Source organism: Eumetopias jubatus, unplaced genomic scaffold (assembly GCF_037043125.1).
Source record: "Eumetopias jubatus isolate StellerSeaLion01/CBP00866 unplaced genomic scaffold, mEumJub1_p1.0 scaffold_4, whole genome shotgun sequence".
Classification (NCBI taxonomy): domain Eukaryota; kingdom Metazoa; phylum Chordata; class Mammalia; order Carnivora; family Otariidae; genus Eumetopias; species Eumetopias jubatus.
The window spans coordinates 162,161,791-162,185,185 of record NW_028274810.1 but is presented as its reverse complement, the minus strand read 5'-3'; the positions used below and the strand labels follow the sequence as shown (position 1 = coordinate 162,185,185).

General features: G+C 35.3%; 1 protein-coding gene across 1 annotated transcript in view; it reads right to left on the bottom strand.

Moving 5' to 3' along the window:
• The window catches only part of IL7 (interleukin 7), a 45,227-nt gene that overhangs the window by 20,291 nt on the left and 1,541 nt on the right, over positions 1-23,395 (bottom strand). The window contains exon 2 of the mRNA XM_028110871.2: positions 18,330-18,463. Within this exon, the coding sequence (XP_027966672.1) occupies positions 18,330-18,463 (134 nt within the window). The remainder of the gene's footprint in view (positions 1-18,329; positions 18,464-23,395) is intronic.

The following is a 23,395-nucleotide window of genomic DNA, read 5'->3' as shown; positions in this document are numbered from 1 at the left end:
GAATGCAGAGCAAAGGAGTACACTACAAAAGGATAATGAATAATCTTAGTTTTAAACCTATTCTTTATCTTGTGCAAAATTATATATGCACTGGATGCCTTTTTTGGAGGTGAACATATATTTTCTATTCATGAGATCCCTCTCCAGCATTACCAACACACCCTAGATACATAATTTGGTATTTTACTCATTCATGTTAATCAAAGTGTGGTTATCTAAGATTGAAGATAATAAACTGTGTTCCAGGAATTCTATGATTCAACAATTGGCAGATTTCCCTAAATATCAATGTGCAATATTAAGTACAGACACTGAATAATCACTGAAACCTGGTGGCATATCCACCTGTAGTTGGTATAGTGCCACAGATCCAAAAGTTATGCACATGCTACTCTGGGTGTGTAGGAATGTTATTATGAGATGAATAGAAAAGTTTCATACGTGGCAACGATTCTCTGTTTCTTCTAAACAGACTGAAGTCCTACATCAGTGCAATGAAACGAACACTGAAACAGAGGTGTGGGGGGTTGGATCCTAACATTCCACTATTGGCATTAAATAATTTTTCAGCAGTAATGGACCTCAGAAATTATGCAAGCCAAAGTTCTAGTTTTATGAATTATAAACGCGAGGCCCTATAGCAGTTAACTGACTTGTTCAAAGTCCCAAAGCCAAAGTAGCAAAGCTGGGACTCTGACCCAAACATTTTTATTTCCAGACCATCAATCTCCCTATAACAGTATGCTGACAAGATTTAGCCTCTCCTTGAATTACCTCATCTGTAAAACGAGTGCACTGAACTTGAGCAGTGGTTTTCCAACACCCTGTTCCCTGTAATTGTGGAATTTCTGGAATGACTCAGAGGCCACTGAAAATAGGCATAAGATGATACAGAACACTCAAGGCTCGAGGCCTCAATGTTCTATGTAAGATTTATTTGAAAAAAAAATCGTGGATAAATACAAATTAAAAACTACAGTTATTAATGATTCACATCTAAGTTTTAAATGAAAAGTCATCACTTACACATTTGAATTTTAATAGAATTTCACTCTCATAAATCAAGCAATTTATAGCCATTTTAAAATATTAAAGATTTTATTTGCTTCTATTCTTAAGGGTGTGAAATAGAAATTTAGAAGCCATTGTTGCAGAAATATTTCTAACATGAATAAGATTTTAAGAACCATCACTAATTAAATGCTTACTAAGTTCCAGGGATTGTTTCATCAACTGTACAAATACTAATTCATGTTACCCATATAATAACCCAATGAAGTGTGGATACTAATTTTTATCCTCATTTTAGAAATAAGGAGATGAAGGCATAAAAAGGTTAAGTAATTTATCCAATGTCACATAGCTAGCAAGTGGCAGATTTAGACTGAATATTCACACAGGGTTCACTGAATCATGACATAAATAGGTTCATTCCAAAGTACTCACTGTTGGATTATTATTATTTTTTAAAGATTTTATTTATTTTTTGACAGAGAGAGAGAGACAGCAAAAGAGGGAACATAAGCGGCGGAGTGGGAGACGGAAAAGCAGGCTTCCCCCAGAGCAGGGAGCCCAATGAGGGGCTCGATACTGGGACCCTGGGATCATGACCTGAGCTGAAGGCGGACGTTAACGACTGAGCCACCCAGGTGCCCCAATACCAATATTTTTTATTGATCTTTAATAACAATCCCATTTACAATTACACTAAAAACCATATGATATCTAGGAATAAATCTAACCAAAGATGTAAAAGTTTTATATTCTGAAAATTATAAAACACTGGTGACAAAAATTGAAGATGACACAAAGAAATGGAAAAAGCACTCCATGCTTATGGACTAGAAGAACAAATATTGTTAAAATGTCTATACTACCCAAAGCAATCTACATATTTAATGCAGTCCCTATCAAAATGCCACTAACATTTTTCACAGAACTAGAACAAACAATCCAATGGAAAAAAGATAGTCTCTTCAACGAATGCTGCTAGGAAAACTGGACAGGAGCATGCAAAAGAATGAAACTGGACAACTTTCTTACAAAATACACAAAAATAAATTCAAAATGGCTGAAAGACCTAAATGTGAGATAGGAACCCATCAAAATCCTAGAGGACAACACAGGCAGTAACCTCTTTGACATTGGCCATAGCAACTTCTTACTAGGTATATCTCTGGAGGCAAGGGAAACAAAAACAAGAATTAACTATTGGGACTTCATCAAAATAAAAAGCTTCTGCACAGTGAAGGAAATAATCAACAAAACTAAAAGGCAACTTATGGAATGGGAGAAGATATTTGCAAATGCCATATCTGATTAAGGGTTAGTATCCAAAATATATAAAGAACTGGGGCCCTGGGTGGCTCAGATGGTTAAGTGTCTACCTTTGGCTCAGGTCATGATTCCAGGGTCCTGGGATCAAGCCCCACATCAGGCTCCTGGCTCAGAAGGGAGCCTGCTTCTCCCTCTCCCTCTGCCTCTCCTCATGCTCATGCTCTCTCTCTCCATATCTCTGTGTTTCAAATGAATAAATAAAATATTTGAAATACATATATATAAACAAAATATATAAAGAACTTATAAAACTCAACACCCCAAAAATAAATAATCCAGTTAAAATATGGGCAGAAGACATGAATAGACATTTATCCAAAGAAGATATACAGATGGCTAATAGACAAAAAGATGCTCAACATCACTCATCATCAGGGAAATACAAATCAAAACTACAATGGGATATCATGTCACACCAGTCAGACTGGCTAAAATTAACAACACAGGAAACAACAGATGTTTCGAGAATGATGAGGAAAGGGCACTGTTGGTGGGAGTTCTAACTGGTGCAGCCAATCTGGAGATCATTATGGAAGTTCATCAGAAAAGTTAAAAATAGGGGGCGCCTGGGTGTCTCAGTCGTTAAGCATCTGCCTTTGGCTCAGGTCATGATCCCAGGGTCTTGGGATCGGGCCCACATCAGGCTCCCTGCTCCGCGGAAGCCTGCTTCTCCCTCTCCTACTCCCTCTGCTTGTGTTCCCTCTCTCGCTGTGTTTCTCTCTGTCAAATAAATAAATAAAATCCTTAAAAAAAAAGTTTAAAATAGAACTGTCCTGGGTGCCTGGGTGGCTCAGTCAGTTGAGCGTCTGACTCGATTTCGGCTCAGGTCATGATCTCAGGGTTGTGGGATTGAGCCCCGTGTCGGGCTCTTGCTCAGCATGGAGTCTGCTTGAGATTCTCTCTCTCCCTCTCTCTCTACCCCCACTCAAATAATTAAATAAATAAACAATCTTTAAAAAAAATAGAACTGCCCTACGATCCAGCTATTGTACTACTAGGTATTTACCCAAAGAATACAAAAATACTAATTCAAAGGGATATATGCACCCTGATGTTTATAACAACATTATCAGCAATAGCCAAATTATGGAAAGAGCCCAAATGTCCATGAACTAATGAATGGATAAAGAAAATGTGGTATATATACCATACACAATGGAATATTACTCAGCCATAAAAAAGAATGAAATCTTGCCATTTGCAATGACATGGATGGAGCTAGAGAGTTTACCTTTCCTTAGCTCATCTAATACAGTCAGTCTAGTACTTGGTGACTCATATTCTCTCATTAATAAAATTCTGAGTCCTTAAGTTGAAAGTGATATATAAAGTTCAGGCAAGTAGTAAGGCAGTTTGAAAGTAAAGTATGTAAGCATTGATGATTACAAATTCATATTTGGCACATTTTTAATTGCTGACTGTCATACATGTAAGATAGTATATAATCATCACTGCCTATTAACCTTAAGATTGGTGAGTGATTAAAATCTCCTAAAATGATCAAGTGCATACATTGGTAGGTTTGCAATCAGTTCTCCAGATCTGTGTAAATCTCAACTTCTGTTCCTTAATGGTTCAGGTAAACATTTTAAGCATCTGACAATTGTAATCTGCCAACTCAAAGACGGATCATATACTCTCTAAGAACTCTAGTGACTGAAGGGAAAATTACAGTTTTAATAGGGCTTTGAAGAATGGGAGGTCTCAAGGAGGTAAATGAAAGAGAATAGAGGACCACTTGAATCAAGCTTGGAGTCCAAGGTTTTCAATGCAATATTGTATGCATTTATGAAATATGTGTTAGTGGTTATGTGTAAGCTGTTAGGTATGGAAAATGAGTATAAAAATACCAGCCTTCCAGACTGGGTTCTAATCCTATGAAGTTCACAGTTTTGAAAGAAAGATCGACTCTTCGAAAATTACAACACAAAGGACTGCAAGGAGCACTGGGTGTTATACGAAAACAATAAATCGTGGATCAAAAACTAATGATGTATTGTATGGTGACTAACATAACATAATAACATTAAATTAAAAAAATTACAACACAAAGGGATAATGCTGATAATCACAGTTAAAAATATTTAGAGAAAGCAACGAATCCAATATTGGAAGCTAGGGAATTGCATTAAAAGTCAATCGGAGGGGGAGACGAACCATGAAAAGACTATGGACTCTGAGAAATAAACTGAGGGTTCTAGAGGGGAGGGGGTTGAAGGATGGGTTAGCCTGGTGATGGGTATTAAAGAGGGCATGTACTGAATGAAGCACTGGATGTTATATGCAAACAATGAATCATGGAACACTACATCAAAAACTAATGATGTAATGTATGGTGATTAACATAACATAATAAAAAAAATGTAACCTGAGGGAAAAAAAGTCAGTGGCCCTTTGTGGATTAAGCATAAGTGGAGATATGAGTGTCGAAAGTTTAGAAGTTAGGCTGTGATCAGATCTTGGAAAGCCTTATATGCCAACTTGAGGAATGTTGACTTGGTTTTCTAGGACTAGGTAACAAGGAGCCATTGAAGACTGTTAAACTTCAGAATGGCAGAATGAGATCTGGGCTTTCAAAATGTAACTCATATAACTCGTATAAAATAAATGGGAAATGGGAAGTGCACAGAAAGATGGATTATTTCAGCATTCAGAGTTTACATATGGCAGCTGATGTCCTCTGAAAATTTAGGACTGTGTGACTAGTGATATTGTCATTCAATAAGTTTTGATCATAAAAAAATACAATGGAAAACTTGAAGGTTGTTAAAATGTAGTTCTTGCACTAGGAACAAGTAAATGAAAAGGCAGTTAATACTGAGTGGATAGAGGGGTAAAGGAAGAGAGTGTCTTAAGCAGACGGCGCTGAGCACAGAGCCCAACACAGGGCCAGTCTCATGACCCTGAGATCATGACCTGAGTCAAAACCAAGAGTTGAACACTTAAATGCCTGCACCACCCAGGAGCCTCCATGATGTGCCCCTTAATCTTGTTCATTCCATTTTCTTTATCCATTTTGGGAAAAATTTTCCTTTATCATAGGTTATTTTACTCTTCCATTTGATGGGTTTTCTTTTGTAGGAACAGTAATCCATAAATTGACTTATTATTGTCTGGGGTGTTTATGCACGGTTGCCATGTTTTTTTCATCTTAAGTTTACAGGGGACCACTCTATTATTTGACCCCATATGTTTCTTCTCACCTATCAGAGAACATTGTCTCTTCCCTGCACTTCTAGGTGAGGTCATGGTATTATCTATTCCATAATAACGTTTTCCAAGTCCATTGTGGTGTTTGGTGAGCTGCCTTTCTTGGGGAGAGAGTAGTCACTTGGCCTTCAAGGTTCCCTTCCTATTAAGAAGAAAGCATTGATAGAGAGTAGGATATTCAGGAAGTGATTTGTCCACTTCACTTGCCTTTCCCCAGCAGACATTTCCACTGTCTTTCTCCAAAATGGAGTATTAGTGAGCTCTTTTTCAGAATTTTGTCCACTTTTGCCACCATCTATATGAGTTTTCTATAGCTGCCATAACAAATGTCCACAAACTGGGTGGCTTGAAACAACAAAAATATGGTCTCTGGAGGCCTAAGTCCAAAATCAAGGTATTGGCAGAGTTCTATGCCTCTTTCCTAGATTTTGGAGGCTGCCAGCAATCCTTGGCATTCCTTAGCTTGTAACTACATAACTCCAATCTCTGTCTCTGTCTTCACACAGCTTTTCCTCTGTGTCTCTTCTCCTGCTCATCACTTCTAAGGACCCTTGTCACTGGAATTAGGGCCCACCTAATCCAGGTTGATCTCATCTTGAGATTCTTAATTGTATCTGCAAACACGCTTTTTTCAAATAAGGTCATATTCATAGGTCCCAGGTACACAGAGCAATTGGGGTGCCACCATTCAAACCACTACACCACCTATATTATTATTTTTGGAAGGGTGTTGTTTTAGGACATGTTGTTAGTCATGTGGATTCCTGAAAGATCTTTCTCATTTTGGGGCTGCCAGTTTTCAATGACTTTTTTTTTTTTGCATAAAGAAGTGTTTTTTCATTAGTTTGATTCTTTATTTTATACTTTTGTACAGTTTTAGGTACCCAACTTCTGCTCATTTCAGTGGGCTTCAATCTGTCATATCACCCCAGCAGTACATTCGAAATCATGAACACCAATGATACATATACCTTTACACTCTATTGTGTGATCATCTAAAACAGTATGTTAAAGCCCACCATGAAGGCTAGAACATATGTTACATCATTTCTTCATTGTAATGAGATCATAGTAGTTTTCAAAACAGAAATGACATGCTTCAACAGATTGAGAGTGCTCATGTCACATCCTTACAAATTTTCCAATTAAACTCACTCTATTTTCACTTGTTAGATTCTCTCTTTTCAGTTTTCTGAATTAGCCAAGAATGTAGAGAGTTTATTGTGTGCAAACAGACTAAATTTCCTTCCATATGCCATGTAAAGAAAACAGGACTATGTGATCCATCCACAGATTTCTGCTTATGCTTTTCCTTTCTGTTTTAATTTCTGTTGCAGATATAAGGTATCAACCCAAAAAAAAAACAGTGCAACATAGTCTAATGTTCTTGCTGGTCCAGATATGTGTATAAGCTTAGACACGGGCCTGAGTTCCTAAATTTATAATTATTTAATTCATACTTGTATGCCCAGCATTGTCTCCAAACATCTACAATGGCAGGGTACTTAGATCTAAAAGTGATGCCAATCCTTACACTCTTTTCCAGAGTAAACTTTCCCCAACAAATATCTTGAACAAAAACAAGTATCTTGCTGGTGTTGAGTCTGGGGAACCAGTCAAAACTCCTTTCTCTCATAATGAATCCTTCCTGTCAGTAGATATCAGATAGGAACAATTTAGTCTTTCATAAAGAATCTGTTATCATGGGGCCTGGGTTCTCTTACAAATAAGAGGCTGGGTTCTTAATCTCATTCTGCCCAGGAAACTATTTATGGAAATATAATTATTTCCTCCCTAGTGACTATTTGTACATACCAAGAGATTTTGGATTTGGAGAATTTATGGAGCCATAAAATACGTACTGGTAGGCTTCTTTTATTTTTTAATGAAGGAATGAATGAATTTTACTTTGTTTTAATAGACTTTATTTTAAAAAAACAGTTTAGGCTTACAGAAAAACTTGAAAAAAGGACACAGTTCAAATATATCCCCCCAATCAATTCATTGCTTCCCTTTTATTAATGTCTTGCATTAATGTGGTATTTTTGTTACAGTAAATGAATCAATCTTGTTACATTATTATCAACTTAAGTTCATAGTTTTACATTAGGTTTCACTCTTCGTGCTATGAAGTTCTATGGGTTTTGACAAATGTATGTCATGTATTCATCATTACAGTGTCATATAGAAAATATCTTCACTGCTATAAAATTACTCTGTGCACCACTGATTCATTCCTGCCTTCCTCCCTACCCAACCCGTAGCAACCACTGATCTTTTTACTTTCTCCATAGTTTTGCCATTTCTAGAATGTCATATAGTTGGAATCACATGGTATGTAGCCCTGTAGACTGAATTCTTTCACACAGTAGGCACTTAAGATACCTTCATGCCCTTTTGTGGCTTGACAGCTCATTTCTTTTTATCACTGATTATATCCCACTGAATGGATGTGTCACATTTTGTTTATCCATTCCACCTCTTGAAGAATGAGGTGGTGGCTTCCCTTTGGAGCAATTGTGAATAAATAACACCTTTATAAACATTAGCATGACAGTTTTAGTGTGGACATTAGTTTTCAACTCATTTGGATAAATACCTAGAATCGTGATTACATGGTATGACTATGTTTAACTCTGTAAGAAACTGCCAAACTGTCTTCCAAAATGGCTGCACCATTTTGCATTCCCATTAGCAATGAATGAGAACACCTGTTGCTCTACATGCCTGTCAGAATTTGATGTGTGACTGTTTTTAGTCATTTTAGTTAATGACAGATTTTAGTCATTCATCAGACGTGTAGTGCTACCTCACTTTTAATTTACAATTCCCTAATTGTATTCCTATTTTTTTTCTATGAGTTTTATAGTTTGGCATTTTACATTTAGATCTATGATCTATTTTGAATCAATTTCTGTGAAAACTATAAGGTCTATCATATGTAGATGTTCAGGTGTTCCAGCACTATTTGTTGAAAAGACGATCCTTTCTCCAATTGAATTGGCTTTGGTCTTCTGTCAAAAACCAATTCACTATATTAATGTTGGTCTCTTTTAGACTGTCTATTCTGTTCTATTGATTTGTCAATTACTTCACCAATATCACACTGCTTTGATTACTCTAGCTTTATAATAAGTCTTGAGTTTGGGCAATGTCAGCACACTTTGCTTTCCTTTTCAATATTTTGTTGGCCTTTCTGGGTCTTTTGAGATTTCATGTGAATTTAGAATCAGGTTGTTGATATCCACAGAATAACTTCCTGTATTTTGATTAAAATTGCTTTGATCAAGTTTGAAGAATTGACATCTTAACAACATTAAGGCTTCCTACCCATGAACTTGAAATATCTCTCCATTTATTTCGTTATTCTTCGACTTCTTTCACTACCGTTTTACAGTTTTTCTCATATGTTGTACATATTTTATTAGATTTATCCATGATTATTTAATTTTTTGATGCTTTTATAAATGGTATAATTTCAAATGCAATTGTTTACTACTGGTATACAAAAAGCAATTTTCTTTTGTCTTTTTGTAACCTGCAACCTTGCTATTAACTGCTTATTAGTTCTAGGAATTCTTTTGGTTAGTTTGGATTTTCTATGAAGACAACCATGTCACCAGGAAACAAAAACCGTTTCAATTCTTCTGAATATATTTTATTTCCTCTTTTTGTTTTGTTGAATTAGCTAGGACTTCCTGAATGATGTTGAATAGGAGTGATAAGAGCAGTACATTGTTAACTTGTTCTTAATCTCAAGGGAAAGTATCTGGTTTTTCACCATTAAATATGTTACCTGTAGGATTTTTATAAGTGAATTTTATCAGTGTGCTTAAATTATTCTCTATCCATAGTTTGCTGAGAGTGTTTGTAATGAATCCCTGTTTGATTTTATCAAATCCTTTTTCTGCATCTATTGCTATGATTGTATGATTTATTTTTTAGCTTGTTGATGTTATAAATTACATTAATTGATTTTCAAATGTTGACCCAACCTTGCATACTTGGAATAATTACACTTAGTCACGATGTATAATTTTTTTAATACATCATAGGATTTCATTTGCTAATATTTTATTAAGATTTTTTCCCCCTATGTTCATAGAAGTATTCACTTGGAGCTTTCTTGTCTTAGAGTGCCATGGTCAGATTTTGGCATTAGGGTGATACTGACCTCACAGAATGAGTTCGTTAAGTATTCCCCTCTGTTTTTGAAAAATTTTGTAGAGAACTGATATACTTTCTTGCTTAAATGTTTGGTAGAATTCACAAGTGAAACCATCTGGACCTGGCACTTTGGATTTTGAATAGTTATTAATTTTTTATTCAATCTCTTTAATAAATGTAGTCTTATCCAGATCATCTATCTCTTCTTATGTAACTTTTGATCATTTCTGTCTTTTAAGGAATTGCTGCATTCATCTAAATTATCAAATGTGTGTCTACAAAGTTGTTCATAATTGTATTACTCCAGAGAAACAGAACCATCAATAAGAATTTATATATATATATAAAATATATATAATATAATATATAGAGAGATTTTTAAATAAATTTATAAATAATATATATGCATATATATGTAGAGAGAGAGAGGAGAAAAACAGGGAGGGAGAGAGAGGGAGAGAGAAGTGGGGGGAGGTATTTTAAGGAATTGTCTCATTTGATTGTGGGCATTGGCAAGTTCAAAATCTGTAAAATAGGCCAATAGGTTGGAAGCCCAAGGAGGTTGATGTTGTAGTCTTGAGTCTGAAGGCAGAATTCCTTCTTCCTTGGGAGAATTCAGTCTTTTTTCTTACAACCTTCAAATGACTGAGTGATGTCTTAGTCTGCTCAGGCTGCTATAACAAAATACCACAGACTGGGTGGCTTAAACAACAGATGTTTATTTCTCACAGTTCCAGAGGCTGGGGAGTCCAAAATCAAGGTGCTTGAATGATGTCAGTCAATTTGGTTCCGTGAAAACCCTCCTCCTGGCTTGCAGAGAGCCATCTACTTACTGTGTACTCATATGATGGAGAGAGAAAGTTCTGGTGTCTCCTCTGCTTCAAGGGCACTAATCCTATCATGGAGGTTCCAACCTCATGATCTCATCTAAACCTAATTACCTTCCAAAGTCCCACCTCCTAAGACAATTACATTTGAGGTTAAGGGCTTAAATATATGAATTTTTGTAGAACACAAACATTCAGTCCATACAAATGAGGATCACCCACATCATGAAGGGTAAACTGTTTTCCTCATAGTCTATTGGTTTAAATGATAACTTCACAGCAACATCTAGACTGTTGTTTGACCAAATAACCGGGTACGACAGCCTAGCCATGCTGACATAAAATTAAACAACACAATAATATTCCTTTATTATCCTTTTAATATGCATGGGATTAGTAGTGGTGACCTCTCTTTTATTTCTAAATATTGGTAAATTGCATCTTTCTTATTTTCTTGGTTAGCCTGACTAGAGAAAAGTTTACCAATTTTACTCATCTTTTCAAAGAACCAGATTTTGGTATCACTGATTTTTTCTATTAATTTCTTCTTTTAAATTGCTTTTCTAATTTTCATTATTTCTTTTCTTCTGATTAATTTAATATTAATTTATTCTCTCTTTTCTATTTTCCTAACGTGCAAGCTTAAATGATTGACTTAGATTTTTTCTTTTCTAATATATGCATTTAATGCATATATTAAGCTCTGCTTTCACTATGTCCAACAAATTTTGTTTATGTGTATTTTCTTTTCATTTAGTTTTTTCCTTTTAAATTTTCCTGTATGTTATCTAAACATTTTTTTGTACCTGTATGTTATCTAAAATGTTGCTTAATCTATAAATATTCCATCTATTGTTCTAGTACTGATTTCCAGTTTAATTATGTTTTAGTTTGGGAGCATACTTCACATGATTTTTATTTGCTAAAAGTTTGTTAAAATGTTTTATGACCCAGAATATGTTAGAATATGGTGAATATTCTATGTGAGCTTGCAAAAAAATGTGTATTATGCTGTTGTTGAAGTATTTTATAAATGTCAGTTAAGTCCAGTTTTTATAGTGTTTTTCAGTTGAACTATATGCTTATTGATTTTTCTGTCTGCTGAATCTGTCAATTACTGATAGAGGGGTGTTGAAGTCTACAACTATAATAATGGTTTTATCTTTTTCTTGAAGTTTACCAGTTTTTGCTTCACAAATTTTGATGCTATGATTAGGCATACACATTAAAGATTGTTATGTCTTCCTAAAGAATTTACCCCTTTATTATTATTTAATGCCTTTACTTTACTTATTACTTATCTCTGATAGTCTTCCTTACTGTGTGCTTTGCTTGAAATAAAGATAGCTACTCCAGGTTTCTTTTGATTAGTGTTAACATGGCATATCATCCTCCATCCTTTTTACTTTTAATCTACATGTATCTTTACACTTAAAATGGGTTTCTTGTAGATAACATATAGTTGGGATTTCTTTTCCTTTTTTTTTTAATCCACCCAGCAAGTCTCTGTCTTTTAAGTAGTGTATTTTTATTTCATTTTTATAACTAAAATAAAGTCATTGCTAGAACAAAAAGACTTACCTCTTAAAAGGTAACTTCTCTTGTTAAATTGCAACTGACTCAGTCATACTGTAAATTATATACACAGGAAATTTATTTTATCCTCTAGCATAACTTGATAAAAGAAGAACTAATTTAAGATTTATTTTAGACAATTTAAATCTTCTTTCCTATGTTAATTAGAGTTAAACATATTTAGACATATCTATAAAGTAATGTTGGAGAAGAATTTGATCATTTGTTAGCAAACCAATGAAATGCAAGATCAAATTTGATAGGTATTAGGTAAGAGAGATTTTAAGGTGTTAATTAGCTTTTGAAAAGGAGAGAGTGTGTATCAGATTTGAATTTTGGAAAGATAACTCAAATGCCAGCAAAGAGGACAGATGCACACAGGGAGATCAGCAGGGAACCCCCTGGAGGCTATGGAAGTGGTCTCAGTGATGTTTGATGACTACTTTCCCTGAAACTATAGTAGTGGAAGTCAACAGAATGAATGATTTGTACAGGTGTTAGAGCAGTTATACTAATCTGTAGGATTTGGTGATGAATGAGATGAAGGAGCAAGGGTGCCAAGGATGATTCCAGGCCTTCAGCATTGAGAGACTGGGCAAATGCAAACATTGCTACCTAAGATAGAGAATGTAGAAGCAGGAACAGATGAAAAGTGAGGATAATTAGTTCTCCATTATGCATGATGTGCCAGTACAGTACATCTCGATAAAGATTTCTAATTGATATTTAAATTATATGGTGCTTAAGTTTATGAAAGGGGTGTAAACCAGAGGGCCATCGATGCAAAGACGAAAGTTGAATCTGTGAAGGCCCCTTGAATAGAGATGGAGATGGAGTTAAGGACATTGAAGATTGTAAAAGCCAATTATAACCTATTCATCAATGGATTTTATAATTTAATAACTTACAATAAAGAACAACCCTTCGTGTGCTTCTAACTAGACTGAGTCATTCCTAGAAAGTATATGGCTATCTCTAGCAGCCTTTATATTTTTAACCAGCCTCTGTTCTGGTGACTAAGAGTTATGTAATTCAACCATATAAGTCATGTTTAGGCAAAATAATCTCTATGGAAAAAAACAATATTATATAATATCCCAAACTAGTTCATATTGAATGGTACCTGACATTTGATTCATAACAAATTTCCAAAGAAACAGATGTTCAAGAAAAGAGACTTCTAGCTTATCTGAAAAAAAGTTCCAGCTTCTCGTGAACTTGTGGTATTAATTTTAAATTCATCTATTATTTATCATATATTATTACAATTCATATTGTTACTTATGAAAAACTACTATGTATATGCAAGGTATTCTGTTGAACATTCTGTGGGACACAAAGATAAATCAAGCATAAACTGTCCTTAAGATACTTATGGACTAGTATGGAGAAATAAGATACAAACTTAGGTAAGCATACAAGGAGTACAGGGTTAAGAATCACAGACAATTTAAATATGAAATTAAGTAAACAATCCCATTTACATTAACATCAAAGACACATAAAATACTTAGGAATACATTTAACCAAAAAAAAGTTCAAAGTTTATAGTCTGCAAAATACAAAGTATTTGTTAGAAGAAATTAAAGAAGATCTAAATAAATGGAAAAACATCCCATGTTCATGTGTTCATGGATCAGAAGCATTGTTATGTGTTGTTGAAAAAAAAATACTCCTCACGTTTATCTACAGTTGCAAAAAATTCCCTATCAGAGTCCCAACTGACTTCTTCCTAAAAACTGAAAGGTGATTCTAAAATTCATATGAAATTGCAAGGGACCTGAAATAGCCAAAACAATAGCAGAGTTTTACCCTGTTTTTCCTCATAATAATGAGCATGTTTTCTGGGGTTTGATTTCCAGTTTTGCCACTTGCCAGCTATGTTGTCCAGGTCTCAGTGTCCTCATTACATAAAGGTGTTTTAGGAATTATATAAGTTAATACATAGAAAGTGCTTACAGAAGCATTGGCACATTGTACACCTTGATTTTGTCTTAGTTATTATCATTATCATCACCTCATAGGGGTATTGTGAAGCTCAAAAAAGATAATGTATATGAAACTTTTTGTAATGTACTGCTATTATCATTTTGTATTATAATGACACGTGTATCCACCATCCTTAAAGAGTATAGAAGAACACGGACTATTAATTTTTAACGGCCTACATTGCACATAATAAATGCTCAGAAATTCATATTTTAGTTAACTGTTACTTTTATGATCAAATCACTAAGGACTTTCGATTATGCTGGGAATAAAGTCTAAGTATCATTGCATCAAGACCACTCTCAATCTTGCTATAAAATGTAGATCCCCTTATGTCTTTTGCTCTATCACTGGTCTTGGAAGTGGAGTCACAATGGACCATTCATTGCAGTGTGGGAGGAAAATTTTAGAAATTCTAACTACATGTAGTTTTTATCTCATCCTTTGTGAATTTTCTTCTGTTTTATATATATCTTTATTAATGCATGAAAAAATACTATGAAATGCTCTAATATGTAAATAAATGCTAAATGGATATTGGAAGTTTAGGTTCAAAAAATTTTCACTGGAAATCAGTGCGCTATCCCACAACATGGTCTTTCTCCTAGCGCCAAGCAGATCTTTTCAACTCTTTCTAGGACACAGCTTATATCTTTCTGTTCCCAAATCTAGCTCACAACCAGTCTGTTTGTTTGGAATGACAGTATGGCAGCCACTCCTTTTCAAGCTGCAACTTGCATACTTCACACCAAGACTAAACTATCACCAAAGGAAAGCTTCTTTAAAGAAGGGTCTACACCTCATCCATCATGGTATCTACCTTGAAGCCCCCACCACTTCACCACACAAAAGGGTTTTCCATAATAACAGGCTCCAAATTGATGTTTGTTTCACACATAAGCTAACACGATATTGCTATCAAGAGGCAGGAGAGTGTGCTGGTTTACAGCAAAGGTTCATATCCGGGTTCTGCCCCTTACAAACTGGCTGGCCACAAGCCTCAGCTTCTTCCTCTGTGAAATAAAAGTAATAAGAGCACCTCTCTTATAGGCATACTGTGAAAGTGTATTTGGCTAGCACCTGGAACAAAACAAGCGCTTCATAAATATTAGTATTATTATGGTCTTCCTGAGACTCACACCCAGTAATGTCTGTAAAGCCTCTAGTACACATTGAGTGAATAAGGGGACTGAATTTTCTCTACCAGCCATGTTGATATAAATAATTTGTGGTGACTTCTTTCTCCTTCCTTCTAATTTATCACCTCATATTTATAGACAACTTTCTTGAGACTATCATGGCACGGTTCACTTGAATTGATTAGTTCATATACTCTTCCACGTCTTATGAATTAATCTCTTAAGAAGAGTAACCATGTTTTGCTTCGGGTTTTGTTGTTGTTTGTGTAAGATTTATTTATTTATTTGAGAGGTAGAGAGAGTGGGGAAGAGGGGAGACAGAAAAGGAGAGGGAGAGAGTCAAGCAGACTCTGCACTGAGTGCTGAGCCCACGCGGGGCTTGTTCTCACAACCTTGTAATCATGACCTCAGCCAAACCAAGAGTTGGCCACTTAACCAACTGCGCCACCCGGCACCACCCACGCACCAACAGGTACTGTTTTAACAGTATCATTGCTGCTGCTGTGCATTTTAACGAGATAAACTCTACATTTCCAAAAAAAATGTGCTATGAATCTGGTAAACAAAACTCTCCGTTTGGATTCCAATAGCAATTTTCTTTGCAGTTTTATGCACATATAGTTATTTATAAGTGTCGTAGGACTAACACTAGTTGATTCCTTGTCTAGATAATAAAATTACATAAAAGCATTATCTTGACTCAAAAACATTAGTAGCATTAATTAATGCAGCAAATGTCAACTGTCAAAACTTCATAAAATGCGAAGTGGGATAACTGCCATTTAGTATACACTTTTTTCCTTGTCAATGGGCAAAATCAGGGACCTCTTTGATCCCTGTTCAGTATTATCTCGGGGAGCCTGGGTGGCTCAGTCGGTTAAGCGTCTGCCTTCAGCTTAGGTCATGCTCCCAGGGTCCTGGGATTGAGCCCCACGTTGGGCTCTCTGCTCAGTGGGAGCCTCCTTCTCCCTCTCCCTGCCGCTCCCCCTGCTTGTACTCTTTCTCTGTCAAATAAATAAATAAAATCTTTAAAAAATATATTATCTTGAATTTCCCATATCCCTTTAAGAAATGGAACAATGACTCTCCCAAAGTATCATGCCACTTGAGTATAAGTATGTGGAGAAGATGATAGTGGAATGGTGGCAGGAGGCACATTAAACAATTTCTTCCATCTTATGAACATTTGAGAGGGTTTTCCTTTGCCCTTTAAGACTTCAAGAACTGATTATCTTTTAAATCAACACATCCCATTATGTTGACACAGCTCTTAGATTGTAAAAAAATTATTTTTGTAGGTGACATAATTGTGTAGAAAATCCCAAGGGATCAACAACAAGAACAATACCTCCTGAAACTAATAAGTAATTATAGTAAGGTTTCAAGATACAAGGTTAATATACAAAAGCCAATTGCTTTCCTATATATCTACAAGGGACAATTGGAATCTGAAATTCAAAACACAACACTATTTACAATAGCACCCTAGGTATAGATCTAAGAAAATGTAAACAGGATCTATATGAGGAAAAATATAAACTGAAGAAAGAAATCAAAGATCTAAATAAATGGAAATATATTTCTCTATAAGAAGACTTAGTATTGTTAAGATGTCAGCTTAGATGTGAATTCAGATACCTCATTGATCAATATAGACAAATGGCAATAAAGTATACGAAAAGATATTCAACATCCTATGACTTTAGGGAACTGTTGATTAAAACAACAATGAGATGCCATGACACACCTATTTGAATGGCTAAAATTCAAAACATGGACAACACCAAATACTGGTGAAAATGTGAGGCATCAGGAGGTCATCCATTGCTGGTGAAAATGCAAAATGATATTGTCATTTTGGAGGACACTTGGATAGTTTTATAAAAACTAAACATAGTCTTACCATATGATCCAGCAATCATTCTCCTAGATATTTATCCAAATGAGTTGAAAACGTATGTCCATACAGAACCCTGCACACGAATACTTAATAGTTTTATTCATAATTGCCAAAAATAGGAAGCAACCAAGACATGTCCTTCAATCAGTGAATGGAAAAACAAACTGTGGTACACCCACTCAATGGAATTTTATTGAGCAATAAAAGAAATGAACTATTAAGCCACAAAAAATCATGGAGGAACCTTAAATATACATTGCCAAGTGAAAGAATCCAGTCTAAAAAAGCTATATACTGCATGATTCCAACTATATGACATTCTAGAAAGGCAAAAGTATAGAGACCATAAACAGATTGGTGGTTGCCATGCATTCAAAGGGAGGGGAGAAGGGAGGATAAATAAGCGGAGCACAAAGGATTTTTAAGGGCAGTGAAACTATTCTGTCTGATACTGTAATGGTGGGTACATGACCCTACATTTGCTAAACCCCACAGAACTGTACAACACAAAAGCTGAACCCTAATGTCAGCTATGGACCTTAATTAATAATAATGTATCAATATTGGTTCATCAATTTAACAAATGTACCACACAAATGCAAGATGTTAATAATAGGGGAAACTGTACAGAGGATGAGCTGGTATGTGGTAATTCTCTACTTTCTGCTTAGCAATTCTGCAAACTTGAAACTACTCTAAGATATAAATTATATTGTAAAAAAGTCCATAGTAAATTAAAAAATTAATTTGCAGCAAATTACATATATACATGTGCATAAAAATACCTATATAATACATATGCATGTACATACATTCAGATGAAATAACGATACATCTTTTTTTAATGGTAGTTTTTTAATATTGTATTCTGTTATTTTCCCTCTTCTATTACAGTGCTCCTACAGGGACTGTCATCAGGAAGTGAGGAAATGCAGGTAGTTATGCTAAATTATGCTTACAAGAAATGTGGTAGTGAAGGGAACTGAGCGGAAATAGATAGCTGTGGGAATCTGAAGGTCTACTAAAGAATTATTTTAAAAGGATATAATGATGCCAACTACAAAAATAGGTAGTTAGTAGCTCATTAAATTTTGCTCTTTAGTTATTTCACTTTCTTTCAAGGAATACAGATGGATACTTGAATATGAAACTGTTAAAATGTGAGGAAAACAAACAAGCACATACCAAGTCATTGATGCTGATCATCAGAACGTGCTGATACTCTCTGCCGTCTTTACCTTCAATATCACAATCAGATGATGTTACTGGCAACAGAACAAGGATCAGGGGAGGAATTCCAAAGATATACCTAAAAGAAACTAAATCAAACAGTGAGTAAGAATAAGCTGAATGTTGTAGGTCATATTATATCGTTTGTGTCATTTCAATCGGCCTGACCATTTATTTCTAATAACTTTTTGGAATGCACCTTGGCTTTTGGATAGTGTGGGAAGACCCTAAAATTCAGTATTATGTAACAAGCAAGGTAGGACTGTATTTTAGAGTTTAAATTTCTTTTATTTTTTTACTTAAAAATTACTCTTTGGAAAAGCACTGAACGGGTGTGATGAAAGTAGACTCTCTGCCTTTGAAAAACACTCTAGGGTATAAATTGGTTTATTCAATTTTGATTTATATTGAACATTCCTACAAGAAAAGGCATCTACAGGTAAACAGGTAAGGTAAAACTATAGGTAAAAAAAAGTTACACATTTTTGAAATTTTATAAATTATGGCATGTATATTTATGTAAACCTTGATGATTGTCCAAGTCCCCAGCCTCTTCCTGGAGGCAGCACTGCACCTTTATTTCCATGGTACTGTGATTATATTCTTTCTTTTTAATGATGGACCTTAAAGGGTTTACCCCTCCCAGAACTGTGACAAAGTTGACATTACATTTTGACACTCTATCTTTTCAGTATATTCTTTGTTTCTATGTGCCCAGAGACCCACATTTTCTACAAACACAGCTCTGTCTAGCTTCTTGACATGTTAGAAAAACCCATTAAATAAATTCACACCCTGGTAACTAATGATTTATATCTGTTTTTGATAAGCCTTCCTACTTAGAGGCATTTGTCTAATTGAAAGGAATGAAATTACAAATGGTAATCAGTTCGAGCAGTTACAATGCACTTGATGGAGAGCCCGTTATTCCCAGAGACATTAAAATGTGGTTATATAGAGACGTATTTCTTCATAAGTCTATCAAAACATCTTGTTTGTATCTTTCTGCAAACTCTTGAGTTACGCTGACAATATATCTCCTTTTAATTTCCCAAATGAAGTTTAAACTCTACTTGATGAGAGCAAGACGTTCCACACCTGTGTCTTTTTTGATTAGGACTACAAACAATACTCTTTGGAACCCGAGGAACTAATATTGTGACATATGTTAAATACATCATAAAGTTCCCAATAATATTATCAACTATTGTATCATTATCTGTCATATAAAAATCAGTAGCACTCCCCAATAAATGATGAGCTATTTGTTACCCATATTTTTACAAATAGAGAAAGCAGGCTAAACAGCAGGTATGAGAACAAACACAAATCCTACATCTCGTCTCCATACATCACGGACACTTGATGAGGTAAGAGAAACAAAGTAAGACACGGAATTGATTCATAGCTCTGCCATTGAGAGTCTATACACATACCAGCAAAATTCACTTAGGAGATTAATGATGATGATGATGAGAGTTATGTTGGAGTACCCATCATGTGCTAAGCACTTTGTTGCCTTATACCTATCTATAAAGATCAAAAAAGTCCTACAAATTAATCTTTTGTAAAAACCAGATAGTAAGTGCCAGGTCTGGATTCTAACCTGGGTTTACTGCCTCACCAGGTTTTGATCAGAAATGGTCATAATCTTTTGATAACATGTAATTACTTTCGTCCTCTGAATGAAACCACTTCTATGTAGTATTACATAGCTCTACCTCTCTCTTGTACTATTGCTTTTTCATCCTGAAGATTCTCAAAGAAGAGTCAATTGCTATTTATTTACTAGATTCTGACTTTGTAATTGGATTTGTACAGACTGCATAGATCCAAACTTCGTTTTTTTTCTGTCTTCTTACAGGTGTCCAAAAAGGAACACTTTGGAAAGAGTAGATGATAATTTATATAGCATATAACTTGAAATGAGTTTTAAGGGGAATATAATAAAATAAATACTAGAATGAAAAAAGAGACCTTTTTTATTCTACATAAATGTTATTTTAAAGGTCCATCTTTTACGTTTTGACAAAAGGAGGTTGTTTTATTTTCTATGAGCACTGCCTGTTGTGTCCTCTTCACCCCAACTTTCAGTAAGTGCTCCCCAAGTTCCTATGGATCCGTTTATTCATTGAATGACATTTACCAGTGCTTTCAATGGTGGCTTGGTAGAAAACTTAAGTCTTTTTCATGTATTACAACTAGTTTCTCAATCCTGAAACATAATTTGCCTTGGGGTGCCTGGGTGGCTCAGTCAGTTAAGCATCTGACTCTTGATTTCTGCTCAGGTCATGATCTCAGGGTTGTGCAATTGAGCCCCACCTCAGGCTCTGAGCACGCAGCCTGCTTAAGATTCTCTCTCTCTCTCTCCCCCTCTGCCCCTGCCCCCTCTTGTACATGCATTCTCTAAATAAATAAATAAATAAATAAATGAATAAATAAAATCTTTTTAAAAAATGGAACATAATTTGCTTTGTTTATAAAGACAAAGCCATTGTTGCCATTGTTGTTAAATAGGCTAGCTCCACACGGACTAGGCCAAAAACAAAACACAGAGGGTTGGGGTATAGAGACTTGGGGTTTTTGTCTTGGTGTGACAAGGGGTTGTATGACAATGGGTTGTGTGACTAAGTGAGTGACAGCGTCTTTTAAGTTTCATTTAACTTATCTGTAAAATGAAAACTTTAGACTAGACTAAATGATCCCTTCATGTCCCTTTCAACTTTCAAGACCTTAATTCGAAGAATCTCCCCGGCCATCCCAATAAAGTATTTCTTTAGACTTGAAATCGCCTCATGGACAATACTGAAAACACACCCAAGGCTTCAGACCCACATCTCACATGTTCCCACCTCTCAAATTAACAACTGCAGTTTGGTCTGCAACTGAAGTCTTTTCTCCACACCATCCAGAGAATAAACATATTAATATTGCCTAGTTCGAGCATGCTTTTGACATTGTTGTCACAATAGGAAAAAACTCTACTTTTATTCTGTTTTGTTTCAGGTTATGTGTAGACATTCACCCCTTTCATGGCCTTGAACTTTTCTTTAAGTTACACTAAAGACAAACCATAAGGAATAATGCAAGGCAAGCTTGGGCCTGTGGCATTTTGTCTTTAGATTTCCTGAAGGGATTGAAACTGGAGAATTTGTTTTTCAATAGGGAATTTGGTTACACCAGAATGATGGCTGTCTAAAAAAAAAATTCTTGTTGGTTTTTAATTTAAGCCAAATAATACATTTGATCCTCAGCTGCATAAGTTATGGGGTCAAAGTGAACATAAATAAATTAGTTTCTACAGCCTATCAAATCCAATCTTTCATCCCTCTCTAAGACAAGTAAGTGCTTATTGAATGTCCACTATAAATATTTCATAGACCCATTTTCACTGGGAATTAAAAAAAATACTCAAAAAGACATTCAGGGTGGAATAGAAAACATTATCTGAATTCTGAATATATAATATGACTCGGCTTTAATATGAACAATTGGCACAAGCAAATTGGTGCATAAAGAGAAGAAAAGGTTAATAAACAGAAAACAACCATGAGTTGTATGGAAATCAGCTCATTAAGATTACAAACATAAATTTGATTATCCTCATATAAATAAATCTAATTTCTGCCACAATCAATATTAACACTGCTCCATAAGCTCTATCCACAAATCCCATGATAAACACTTAAAGACATTTCTGCAGCCATCCTATGATACTGCATGCAATATTTCATTTAATCTCATAACCACTTCAGGAGGTAAGTACTACCAATTATTCACAGTTCTACAGATGGAGAATCTAAGGAACAAAGAAACTTTCCCCCATATATAACATGTATAGTATGAGACAGGTTAAAGAGTTTAGAAACTCAGCTTTTAGCCACTGAGCTGCACTGCTTCCTACAAAAACAAGCGTGTGTGTGCGTGCGTGCGTGTGTGTGTGTGCAGTCAAAAGAATGTACAAAAACCCATCTTTTTCCACATGAACCTCACTAAGGTGCTTCCTGGTCAAGCTCTGAAACAAAAAACAGACACAAAATATTTGCTCTTATGACACCAGGTTATGTGTCAGAGGTAAGACCAGAAAAAACAATCTCGTGTGCATGAATGTGAATATGACATATAAATGGGTCCTATAAAATAGCTTTCTCCATTCTTGTTTAAGATACTGAAACACTGATGTGGTACCATGTGTGATTCTCCTTTGTACCTGTTCAGGCTTTCTCATCTTTCTCAGTTCCCTGTTTTTATTACTATTCCATTTTTGGTCCTCAAATGTGATTAAATTATCTAACCTAGATAGTACACTTGAGAACCACATAGTAGGGCCTCAACTACTTCAACTCCCCAGAGAAGCAGCAAAGGAAAAGTTTACGGAGTAAAACTACCCTTAAGCTTCTTGTAAAATCTCTTGGAAATGCAAAAGCCACACATTATAATCACTATTATCAGAAGTTTAGAATTCTAATATTTTGTTTGCAAATAGCTTTTGGTAGATGAATAATATAGATACACTTCAGGAAATAAAGCTCCTTGTTAATAATGCACATCCTCACTTTCTTTGTTTTTGTTTTTTAACCTTGCCATTTCAAATCAGAGGTGATGCAGGGATTAAAACCAAGAGCTACAGGAAAGAAATAATTGCAGGAGATCCATGGCATTGGGAGGCAGAGAGGGCTATACCTAATTTCTAATTCTATACAAAACTTCTGGAGGGCACCCATTACAAATCTTTTTCCATAATCGTCTTCCATACCCTCTACCCACCCCACCCCCTTTATGTTGTTACTGATCTGGTACTTCTTGGCTATGCCAAGTCAAGATTCTTTAATACCTATGAGGGAGGAAAAGCTCTTTTGATCTAACGATGTAGCCTGCAAAGCGCACAGGCCAGGCATGAAATGGAAGAGCAATTTGCTCCCTATTCCCGCACCCTCCCCCACCCATCTTTTTTTTATTATTATTATTCGCATGAGGAAGTATTTACTATAAAATATTCTAATTTCCCCCATTAGATCTTC